General features: G+C 41.8%; 1 protein-coding gene across 13 annotated transcripts in view; it reads right to left on the bottom strand.

The window, feature by feature from the left end:
* rapgef2 (Rap guanine nucleotide exchange factor (GEF) 2) overlaps nucleotides 1-12,493 on the bottom strand; it is a 106,515-nt gene that overhangs the window by 30,648 nt on the left and 63,374 nt on the right. Inside the window, exon 1 of one of the 13 annotated variants that reach the window (XM_038698744.1) lies at nucleotides 6,434-6,770. The exons of 11 other annotated variants lie outside the window; for them this stretch is intronic. In XM_038698744.1, coding sequence (XP_038554672.1) covers nucleotides 6,434-6,493 — 60 coding nt within the window. In that variant the 5' untranslated portion in view covers nucleotides 6,494-6,770. Of the gene's footprint in view, nucleotides 1-6,433; nucleotides 6,771-12,493 lie in introns of those variants that run through there. One more of the 13 variants, XM_038698745.1, reaches the window with a different exon arrangement.

Below are 12,493 nucleotides of genomic sequence, written 5' to 3'. Positions count from 1 at the left end.
GTTAATTTATCTTTAAATGTTAAAAAAATATTACGGTTTAGATTCTATTTCAACTGACATTTTATAAATAATTTTAAATGTGCACAATATCAGTGTTTTCAAATGAAATCCATCATATCTGACAAGAATGCCAGAGGGGTGGAATTATGAATTTAATCAAACTGCGTAAACTGGTTCATGGGGTCTATAGACGTGAATATTTTATGGCTAAATGTTTTATTTACCAATATATATTTGGTACTCAGCAGGGAGACCACTCTGAGCCGCTTCCAACTCCTCTTCTGGCTGTGGCAGATCATCAATATTAAATTTTTACACCTAAAAGTCAAATGTAGCTGATTTAACTAGGTTGCTTCATCATATGATAGCAGCGCTAAATCCAAGCATCTAGAGAGTGAGTTTACAGTTGTTATTACATGCTGTATGATTTTTGACATGGATGGTAAACAAGATTAAAAATTTTGTTTACGTACGGTGATTTTAAATGTTTCCTCTGTACAGTAAAAACTTTTAACACAGCTTTGATAAGTGCCAGTGAATAAAAGACAGGGCTTTTAGCTTTTTTCGTCTGAGCTGTAAAAAGTAAAATTGTCTCTGAAGTACAGTAGTCTGGGTGTCGGTGTCATCTGCCTCAAAACGCACTTTGGGCTGTAAATAACTACACTGCCTCAGATAGTTTTTGGAAATCAGCCTCAACAGCGGCAACACTATGAAGTCTCACTTGGATAACAAATGGAATAGATTGTGTAGAAATACATCTTGGGAGGCTCATTTGCAAGTAAATGGGTTTGAGCCGTCATCTGCTCTCAAATGTACTCTAAGAAAACGACTGTCGTCACAGCTTCTGAAGCACTCATCTGTATTAGGGTTTAATTAATGAGTTTTGTAAATGGGAGGAAAGTGTTTTGGTACGAGAATTATATCTGAGGAATACTGGAAACTAGTTTTGACTAAAATACTTCTCAATATTCATGATCTGCCCTTTGAGATAGAACCCCAATAAAATTGAAGAGTGTAAAGGTGTGACAAGATATTTGGAGACATTTCTGAGCCATTTGTGCGGGGAAAATGAGAAAATAAGATATATCTAGTCACAAAGTGCCTTTTATGTGTCTGAAAAGGGACAGAGACAGTCCTGCTCCTATGGCACTGAGGTGTGATGTGACTACACTGTGTCAAAGATTGCCATCACGTTTAATTGTCTGGTTGGCTGCACTAACTAAAATGGTTGACCAGAGGGTCCAGTCAGTCACTAACCCCCCTCGGGCTGCTATTTCCCATCCCCTTGCGTTTGGTCGACTTCACTCTGAACGCCTCAAGCTGACTTCCACGTTATTATTACAGGCCTCATCACATTCCCTTCTGATGACTTTTGGGACCAAATGAGATTATGGTGCGGTTTATCACTCTTATGTAATACAAACCACAGAAGAGAAGATATTTAGGAACTCCGACTACAACCATTTATATTTATTACAAGACATCTGTCAAAAGAAGGTTGTGGCTTTAGCCGCTTTTCAACCAAAAGTACTGGGGACTTTAAAGTCCCTGGATCTCTTTTCAAGGAAATAAAAGGTTCCTTCAGCCCATTGTTGTGTGCGTTTCCACCGCAGTCTAAAGACCTGTGAAGATTAGGTATATTAACCAGCTGACGTAGGCCTATACTGCACACAAAGCGATGCACAGGCATCATTATTTAGTAACCACTAAACATGAGCAAAATTTATAAATGAACATGAGATTTGACTGAAATGTAATGAAAAACTATAGGCTATGCTTGACCATTAAAAACAGCTTTTTTGTGTGGGAGTATAATGGAGAGACACACAATAAAGATTTTTACAAATTTAACACTGGACAAAGCCATCAAGTTCTTAAAATAACTCCAGCACAGAGAAAGCAACACAAAAATAAAAGACTTTTTGGGGGGTAAAATAAACATCCTAGAACTACATTTAAACGCTGGTCCCTTCAGTGGAAACGCAGTGAGTTCCTCCAAAGGTTCCTAGTTCCGGGGTATAGTTCCTTTGGTCGAAACGCAGCTGAAGGAAATTGGTTTCTAGACAGAAATTGAACACAGATCACAGTAGTGTACCAACAGCAACGAACAACATTAATCTATAGAGTCAAAACATAAATGTAACATTAAATTTAAAGCATACAAATATTAAAGGACAACTCTTCAGATATGCGTCTTATTGGCAAAAATTCTAAGATCAAAACCAACAATTAATTCATCCTACAAATAAGTATTGTCTGTGTAACCACAGCCTGAATTAACATGAGCTATTCTGTTGCACTGGGTGACATCCAACATGATGAACATGGGCACTGCAGTTTGTTTTGAATCAATACCAAACACATTGCCCTGCTGGGGTAAATACTCAAAAGTGCATTAATCCCCGCATAAAATAGTCCTCAACAAATGCACAGTTTAATTTTGTTTGAGTACCGTCTGCTAAAAAGTACAGCTTGTGTACAGTGTGCAGCTTTTAAAGATCAGCCGCATCCTTTAAGAATATAGAAGAAGATAATACTGTGGATAAAAACCCAGCCATATAGGAATCAAAGAGCAGCTCAAGTAAATGCCTATCTCTTTATCCAACAATTCTTAACATTTGATTGTACATTTAATGAATTAAATATTGTAAGTATAGTAATTGAATATTCTCATCATTGAGAGTATATGACTGGTCATGTGGAGTTTGTCGATATGGCCTAGTGGTGTACATGTCAATAATAATATTCCCACTGGTTTCCACAACCAGCTAGAAAAGGTCCCAACTGCTCCAAACAAACCACCATGAACTATACGCTCCTCCCCCTGGAAAGAGGGAGAGATAAAAGAAGGGCAGGAAAGAGGGATAAAGGGAGAGGATAATAAACACTTAATCCTTTCTCTCCACCCATTTAGGTCATCCGTCTGTCGGTCAATACGCCAGGGTCCATTCAGTCTATAAGCATGTGGTCCATTGACCTCTTCGGCCCAATGGTATGCAAGAGACTGGACCGAGACGGATGCCAGCACAACAATGACACGCACTCATTAAGCATTTCCAATCAGTGGTACAAAGACACAGCACTACATGTACAGTGCATTATTAACCCCAATCGATCTACAAAGTCTGTACTAGCAGGCTGTTGTTCAGATCTATTAGTGATATGCTCACTATCAACCACAGCATGGAATTGTGAGTGAGTATTCTCCTACCTTATATAGGTCTCTCTGCACTTCTTTGCTCCAAACTCGATGTTCGCTCACAAACAAATGAAGTGAGCTCTGCAGAACCGCAAGCCGAAAAATACATACAATCAGCTGTCACAGGAGGATTAAGCATCCCTCTAATGCTCAAGCCACAACACCCAGTTCTGCCTACATATGAGCAGATGTGGTGCTCCTTAAATTACACTGTAGACCTAATGACCTAGATTGCTGAGCGGAAGCGCTGGCTGGCTCTCAATCTCTTTACCGCTTTTATATGCTGGGGGTAAATCTGTGCTACTACACTAGATGTCCAATACTGTGGGTGGCCAACCTCAGTAATGCAACTGTTCATGGTGTACAGCAGTGTAAGCATTTATGGAGTCTCAAAAACAGCCTCATGCTTCCACTGAAAGGAGGCAAATTTAAATTGTTGGTTTAACAGGTTTAAATTATGGAGTAAAATACAATAACATAATTATTATTTTTTTTAATTCAAGCATCTGCCTGCAAGTGCCTGAAGCTGCACTGCTACTTCAAACATTTCACATGTGGTTTCAACTTTACCTACTTGTTAAAAAGTGGAGAGCTGCCAATGTTGGAAGTCAAAGAGACAGCAGGCCCATCCTAGAGTTTCCCCTGACCATGGTGGCAGCTTCTAGTTTTCCTGTGCCTCGCGGATCAAGAGATTACAACCCTTTCGGCAGGGTGTCCGATTAAATGGGCCTGATATGCTCTCTGGACTTTCCCCTCCCTAGTTACAGCTCCACCAGCCAGTACCACATAAGCAAGCAGCAAGCAGACAAGGGAAGATGATTATATACAATGAGGAATACAGTCCACTATACTGCTATTACAATCACTGTTGTTCCAGATGTCAATTATCATAAAAAGTCCGCCCTTTTCCTGCCTTAAGTATGTTGGTGGAGGTGCAGAGTACACAGAAGGCTATCAGTGTCCACAGTAGTCCCCAGTCACAGTTTGTATCTGATTTATCATCCAAGCCCAGCAAGGCTAAAACTTTTGGGCACAGGTCTTTCTTACGTAAACATTGATTCCATAAAATGTTCATAGACGTCCATAACATAACCCAATAAATCAACATGAACTGTACTGCGATGATGTATGTCAACATGTGCCTTGTTTCAGTAAGGATAAAATGCAACTATAATAATGGAAGTCTCAGGTCTCCAGAGGAAAGATAAGCTATTAGGATATTAAACATATAACAGCCAATGGTCATGAGCCTACTACGGTAATGACATTATTGTAATACAATCTGCTGGGTGTTACTGACTCTACCCCTGGTGGGTTTCGTGCTGGGCTAAATTAATATTTAGAAAAGCCTTCCTTTGTGTGCTAAAAACATAAGAAAACAAAAATTTTAATGATGGGGCAGGGAGAGAAAATACAGAAAGAAAGAAACTGACAGGAGAAGTGAACATACAATTCTATAGAGAACTTTCCTATTAAAAACAATTCATTTAAAAATCAGTGCCAAAATAAAAAAACTTCCAAAATGTTTTTCTTTTCTACCCTGACTATAGAATATGTAGCTAACTTTCACACGCTGCAAGACAGCCAATTGTAAAATGAGCCAAACAGATTACTGCACTGATGTTTCTCTATGTTTTACATTTTTGCTATTTGTGTTGATTTGTCTGCTTGTTTTGTCCAATTTGAGAAGAAATGCTATTAGTGCTGATATTAAGGTATACATTCAGCATCAGCATACGATTGAGCAGAGCACTGTATGTAGTCTCTATAACCTAAAGAAAACATTACTATATACACTTAAGACTTACCATTGGCTATATGTGGCACATAAGGATATTACACTGCATTTATAAGTATCAATTTTAGAAAATACACATTTTAAAAAATCAAAATTGCTAAAGATGTTCAAATATGCAGTAATATATATATATATATTTAGAAATTCAACTGATTAAAAAAATTTTTTAGGGCCCTTGGTATCCTATATGGCCTCCCTGGGGGAAGCTGCTCAAACTGTGGAAAGCAGGTGAGATATGTCATCAACAATGACAAGTCTATGACTATTATAGGAATATTACAGTGATTTTTCGTTGGGCATCTGTGCTCTCTGGTCCAGGAACCGTCCATCAGCGTGATTTACAGCCCTGCCTCTGTATGTCTATGTGTGTGGTCCCGGTGTGTGAGTGATGCCAGCGGCACAGACAGCCGATCAATCCGTTTACCGTTCAAGTGCAGATCAGCTCAGGCCTCCGAGTGTCTGCTGGAGCTGCCGGCTGCTTCCAGCACCACGGACAGCGCCACCAGCAGCAGCACTAAATAAACCGGTGGGTCAGACTAGCACTTCAGCTGGTGATAATCGTGAGGCAAAAAACCCCACTTCACACAGCCACATATCAACTGTATTCTTGTAAACAGTCGCTTTAGTAATTATCTTCTTTAAAGTCACTCATTTGCATCAAGCGCCATAATGCTACTTACAGCTCCTAGAGGTTAAAAGGTGGGATAACCGAATTTAGGGTAGATTCATCTCTGCAAATATGACATCACCTCCCATCTAACCACCCTGATCTATTGCTTGTATAGTTCCCCCCCCAATGCAAATGACACCTGGTGTGGTTAATTTCAGGGGCACATCTTATGGACGTACAATCAAGTATTGCCACTTCAGTGCGTCGTAAAACATAATGAGGGCGGAGACGTCGGTCGTTAAACACACATACATCTGCACTGCTGGATGTGTGTGGCTTTGACCAAAGGCAAAATCACTATTATATCGCTAAAAGGCATCGATAACACAATGTTTCTTTGAATTAATACTGGCCACATATTGCCCTGGTAGTCGTATTTCTTTTTACTTCTAATAAAACATATCCCGATATTGTTATAACCTATTATTTTACGAAAACATACTAGGCCTGTACAATCAATAGCGTCCTAAAGATTCACGCGAGTGTGCGCGCGCGAGTGACAGCAAGCACATGGCGGCCGTTTCTAGTACAACACACTGACACACATCGGAGGCTCGACAGGGCAATAACCAGGCTCTGGTCAGCCCGTTCGCGTTACTGTCGCATCCTTGGCCGACCCTGCGTTCATTCATCTTGTAGAGGCTCGATAGAAATCCGATGCACGTCCATTATACGGACGGTAATCATATCTAGGGGGTCATAAATGAGGGGGGGGGGGGGGGGGGTAGATGGAGAGAAAACGTTGCACGTCGATAGGTATACTTACCGGGGTTTTATCTTGCTGGCTCGGGACTCCATTGCTGTCTGATGCTGCTAATGGTTTCATAATGAAAAAATGTTCGCCGGGCTCAAATCTAACATCCCGGACCTGCTCTATGCTACAGCATAGACCCCCATCTTCATCCAAGCCGCCCGCCTCTCTCCTCCCTCGGCTGCACAGTCTCTCTGGAAGGAGGCGGCGGCTTGACAGTTTGGGAGTATCCGCTGTTCCTTGGCCTGATTAGACTCTCCAAACCAACACCAGCTTCTGCGTTTATTCCTGCCTCCCCGCTGCTTCCCACAGAAATGTCTTAAAACCACAGAGGAGGCGGAGGAAGGGAGAGAAAAAAAATCCTTTTATCCAAGATAAGACGAGCCAGCTTCTACTCTGCGCGCACTTGACAATCACATCTACACACGGAAAACAGCGGCGCGCCGATAATAAAGCAGAAAACAGGGGAAAAGATGAGGAAAAATGGCTGACAACTCTTTCACTCACGTTTGCTCCCTCCGCCTTCCCTCTCTATCTCTCTTTCTCCCCTCCCTCTCCGGAAAGTAAAGCTTCACACACGAAAGCACATGCACACACAAACGCCTTTATGCACCATTACATTATTTGAAGACCGAGACGCCTGCAGCCTCCACCGAGGTACTGTACGTTAAACCCAGCGGTTTGTTTGTAACGGGGGGCAGGGGGATGTGTGTATGTGTGTCAGCTTTGGAGGAGGAGAGGGGGATGGTGGTGGAGGGTGTGGTGGGGGGGAAGGGGGTGGACCAGCTCCCTGCCAGACAGTGATGCTGTAAGAGTACCCACTATGCTGTGCTCCTCTGGAGGGCTTACAACACCCCCAGCACAGATAGAGAGATGGAAAGAGGAGAAGGGCGGATGGGAAAATGAAAGTGAGGAAGAGAGATGAGAGGGGGAGATGAAATGAGATGACACAAGAAGCATAATGTCAGAAAAGCGCTGATACACAGTTGAGTGGTGAGAGGGAGAAAAAAAATCTAAAGGTAGATACACAGATGGATGGATGATAGAGGGATGGAAGGAATAGAGGAGCACAGTGCGAGTAATGTCATTATCACGCTCACTTCGACACAAGACCGTGGCTGGAGCCGGTTGGCATAGTAACGGTCTGAAGGAAAGCCATTTCCTGGGCGGGGAGACAGAAACGGAGACAGAAGCATGTCCTCTTGAGAGTGCGAGAGTGAGTAAAAGAGGTAGACACACAGAAAGACTGAAAAAGCACTGTCGTTTATTGGGAGGAGAAAAAGAGGGAGCTGGAGCTGGAAGATAAGAAGAAAGAAAAACGCTCAAAATGGGACGACAGAGGTGAAACAGAGAGACTGGCAGCAATGATGTCACTCTGTCACTGCCACTAAGCTGAAACAGCTATGGCAGCTGGGTGAGCGTGAGCACGAGCACACATCCAGCCCCCTACACACCCTCCGGGGCTTTCAGTTGCTGTGGCGACGGAAGCAGCGAGACATGGCGAAATGGTAGAGGGTTGGGAGACAAGAGGGAGGGAGAGTGTGTGTGTTTGTGTGTGTGAAGGAGAAGAGACAGTAGAAGTGGCAATAGACTGCCACTTGCCCTTCACTTTGTAGCTGTAGTACAACGAGCAGCAGCGTCACCAACAAACAAACGCACCTCTCTGCTTTATGAAAGCAAGAGGGTGTATTATGAGTGTGTGTGTGTGTGTGTGTGTGTGTGTGTGTGTGTGTGTGTGTTCAGGTGGTAGGCCATGCCTCTAGAGACTCTTGATATTGGATAGAAGGCCCCATATATGAAGGTCTCCTGACAGACAGAGATATGAGGACGGCACTTTAAATGACAAAAACACATCACAGGGAACAATGGCAGTTTAAAGGCCAACCAAGACAATAAACAATAGACCTGCTGCCCTTCATATCCACATCGCAAAATAATCAGCAATTCAGTTCACAACCAAGACACAAAGGACTTAATATCACCAACTAGAGCTGTCATAATTCACACTTAAGATCAATTCAATTTGGCTTTTTTGCCATCTGCACTTTATAGCAGATGAAGCAGCACATCACAGCATCACACCCAAAAAGTAGATCTGAAATACATTTCTGTCACCATTTTTCTGAAATTTTGACAGTGTCAATCATTTTCTGCTATACAGTTATTTTCTTGTCATTTTGATGTTTTGAAATCTAAAAGCCAATTCCTGCAAAACTTAGCAAATATGAACTAAACCATCATTTCAGCACTGGCCACTGGTCAGTTTCTCAGTTAGATTACTGACTAGGGCTGAAAGATTCATCGATTAAATCGATTCATAAAATGCTTTGACACAAATTCTTTGCATCGATGCTTCGTTTAATCCATGTAACTATACAGCACAGTGTTTCACATGGACATTTATAACTGTCGCACATCGTGTTTACGCTGTGAACACGACGTGATTATGATGGAGCTGTTTGCAAAGTTGGGGAAGAAAGGAACAGAGAGAAAGGGACAAAGAAGAAAGTGTCCAAAGTCTGGGATTATTTCAAGCTAAAGAAAACAAATATGTAATGTTACCGGCCGTCCACCGTAAAAAGGAAGCTTTTGTCGCCTCGGCAACAGCACGACGGTGCCTGATCAAAAAGCAGCATGTGTTCTGTCAGTGGACCATTAGACAAGGTAACCGCAACTTTAGCATTTAACTGAAATCATGATTGATTGTTGAGTTGAAGGCTAGCCAAAGTAAGCTGCAGTCCTCAGCTGAAAATGTACACGTGCGTTTGTTGTACTCCTTTTTGGGCTGTGAGTTGTAACCTCACAGTCATGAGTTACCTGGGTGTCGGGGAGCTGCACCTTTTAACTCACCTGCAAAAATCAACTGGATTCTCTCTGCCGTTCTGTGTCTGACTTCCTGCCCGGTTCATCTACTCTGTGCTGCTTGACGCGGCTTCCGTCAAAAACAGACTGGCAGTAAATATTGAACTTTAGCTAAAATAAATAAAAATAAAGAAATTGCAAATTGAATCATAATCGCATTATCTAGCAGAAAAATCGCAATTACATTTCCCCCCAAAATCGTTCAGCCCTACAACTGACAAGAAATTAAAAAACTATTGTTAATAATGTTAATATCTGATTTTCTCAATTTTTACAGATTAGACAATAGCTCCAATAATGACAATTACAGTTAGACGCAGCTTTACATTATTTACATTCTTATACAAGAATCATGCTGCTTAATCTGAGCTTTATATTTGATGATCAGGTCTAAACTGTGCAAAAATTGTTCACCTACATACGCAGACTATAAATAGCATCTAATAAAACCAACAAAACATTTGACAAATTAATTTTTTTGTGTGAGGCTGGAGCTTTTTGTTATGGTGTACAAAGAGCTTGGCTGCTCTGCCTCAGACAATGCCTGGAAAGCAGCGTAGTACTAGCTGGTTTTGGAGCTCTTCCAGTCAAAGTAATGGGGGGTGAGTGGGAGGAGGTGAGGGGGAGGGAAGCTGGAGACCCGGTATGACATCACCTCTCCTGCCCCGAGCCATGATGTAATGTATCACAACAACAAAAAAGCTCAGGTGCTTTGCTGTGCAGCCCAGTCATTAACGTCTCTAACAATCACCAGGGGGAAGAGAACGGGGGCATCATTACATCACCGCGCTACCAGCGTCGTGTCTGGGGAATATCAGACCTTTCTGCCCAACCCCCCTCGTTTAAAGCTTTCTAGGAACAAAACAAGCCAATTCATCATTTTTTACTGACTAATCACGAGCTAAATGTAAAGGGAGAGAGGCAGGGGAGCATTGATCTTACAGGATTGTGACAGTGACGAGAACAACGGCACTTGAGAATAACATTAATGCACTCGTGCTCAATTGCAGTGTGTGCTAAATGCATGAGGTGGGGGGGGGGGGGGGGGTACCTCATCTGCCATTTGTAAACAGTCTGTGAACCCGCCGTGGCTGCAACTGTTCCACACATTTATAGGGTAGGCCATGTGATGGTGTTTTGCTTGCTGATGCGTAGCATTAGAGCCATAAAAACCTCATTACGCTGCTGGATGAAACACCCGTGCACAAACACATGACACACACAGGCAAGCATTTCACGGGTGAAAACAGACAACAGATCATTACATGGCAACTTCTGCCATCCACTTCCTTTGCAATATACGTTCAAACATACTGTATGAGGCTCCAGTTCACATTAAAGGCATTTTGCTGCAACCAGCAGCGCAAGATGACGCAGCGATGGAAATAGATAAATGACTCAAAAACAATCTATCATTCACTTCATTACATTTTGAGCCAGACGCATATTCACAAGCAGACAAAAAAGCATAAACAAACTAGTGACCTTTGTGCATGTCTGAGGCTCAGTTCCTCATCCAGTATTTCAGTTCCTCAACTGAAATTCTGTGTTTGAGGACTTGAGCGCAAGAGAGTAGTGGTGGGGTTAAATGATGCAATAGAACATACACAGGCTGGAGAAATGCTTCAGATTTCTCTTAAACTAAAATTTTACATTGTTCAGACTTTTGTTGATTCATTTGACTGACGTTATTCTTCCTTTTTCTGTCAACAAATACCTTGAAAAGGACAAAGCCAACAATGCAAATACTTCCAGTACAACTTTTTTTTAAAGCTAGAAAATATTTTTATAAAACCAGCTAGGCTGTAGCTTTTAGCAAATGTTACTCAAACAAGAGTCAATCATGCATTTGTTTGTCTAACATGTAACCAAGAAGACCACGATAGGGAGGGGACAAAAAGCCAAGAAAACAACAGGACACATGTCTTGTCATAGACACACACTGGCTATTATAAGATAAAACTCAACATACTCTGATTTATTGATCTGTGTCTATCCTTGTTCACTGGATATATTTGCACGCCAACAGATCACCTCATGTAGAGAAAACACAGCGCTCCTGACTGCCAGCCCGGTGCATTAATCCTTGACGTCTGTCCTCTTACAACGGCTCTAAATAGCATTGTTAGAACGCGAAGGATGATCTAATAATGAGAGTACATTTTCATAGCTACTACAGCCCAAGGGATTGTTTCATTTATCAAGCTGTTGTCACCTGCACGCTGCTCTGAAAATAATTTGGCAGAATCACAAGCAGACAGGCACGTTTAAAAGATTACACTTGTAGCTTCACAGGGGCAAAACATCTGTCGTACCCCTGCACCTGCTACAAGGTGCATCAATCAAAAAAGTGATTTGAAAAGTGAAGCTCTTGGAGAATAAGTGGCAAAGCAACATCGTTGCCAAGTGAGTGAAAAGTTGATCAGTAACTAGAGGTTTCCGGATCAGGTTAAATTCTAACTGTGGCAGGTTGTGAACTGGAAGTCTTTAACGTTACAATGAAATAATGAAATGTTTGACCTGATTATGGCAGTAGATGAAAAGTTAAATGATCACTATTGTTATTTGCACTGATCGAGAGAGGGACACAAATTTCAAGGCATTCCATCTAATCTAAACCACACATCAACCTCACTGTGGCAACTAGAAGAAAAGTGAGGACATCACCAAAGACAGTGGGATTCATCCTTGGGGGACCATGACTATCTGTACAAACTTTCACGGCAATCCATCCACTAGTTGAGATATTTCAGTCTGGACCAATGTGGTGAACTGAAAGACAGACCAACACCGCCATCCATCCACAGCTCTGGCTATAACTTCTAAAAGGCAGTACAGGCATTAGAGGGATTTTTCCCCCCATATTTTTGAAGATAACTGGTCAAATAGAGACACTTCAAAGAAATTCAACAAAAACATACAGGATGAAAGCGATCACATGAGAGGCACAGAACAGCAACCATGAGGGTAAAATGCCACACCAAAAAGTAAATGACAATTCTTCATCACAAAACAACTTCAATGACAACCACAAATGAATCATCATTAAAGGGAATAGTCTAGAGTAGAGAGCGAGTGAGACAAGAGGTCATTATGTCAGGATTAAAAACTGCCTTTATAGTGTAATTTGTCAGAGGGTGTGTTGAGTCAGACACAAATGGGTCTCAGGGTGAGCAATAATTACTTGTGTAGAATCAGATGTGTTAATTTATA

The sequence above is a fragment of the Micropterus salmoides genome, unplaced genomic scaffold (genome assembly GCF_014851395.1).
Source record: "Micropterus salmoides isolate LMB-PRFRI ecotype aquatic unplaced genomic scaffold, ASM1485139v1 Ms_hic_scaffold_5, whole genome shotgun sequence".
Taxonomy (NCBI): domain Eukaryota; kingdom Metazoa; phylum Chordata; class Actinopteri; order Centrarchiformes; family Centrarchidae; genus Micropterus; species Micropterus salmoides.
This window is presented reverse-complemented; position numbering and strand designations above follow the sequence as displayed.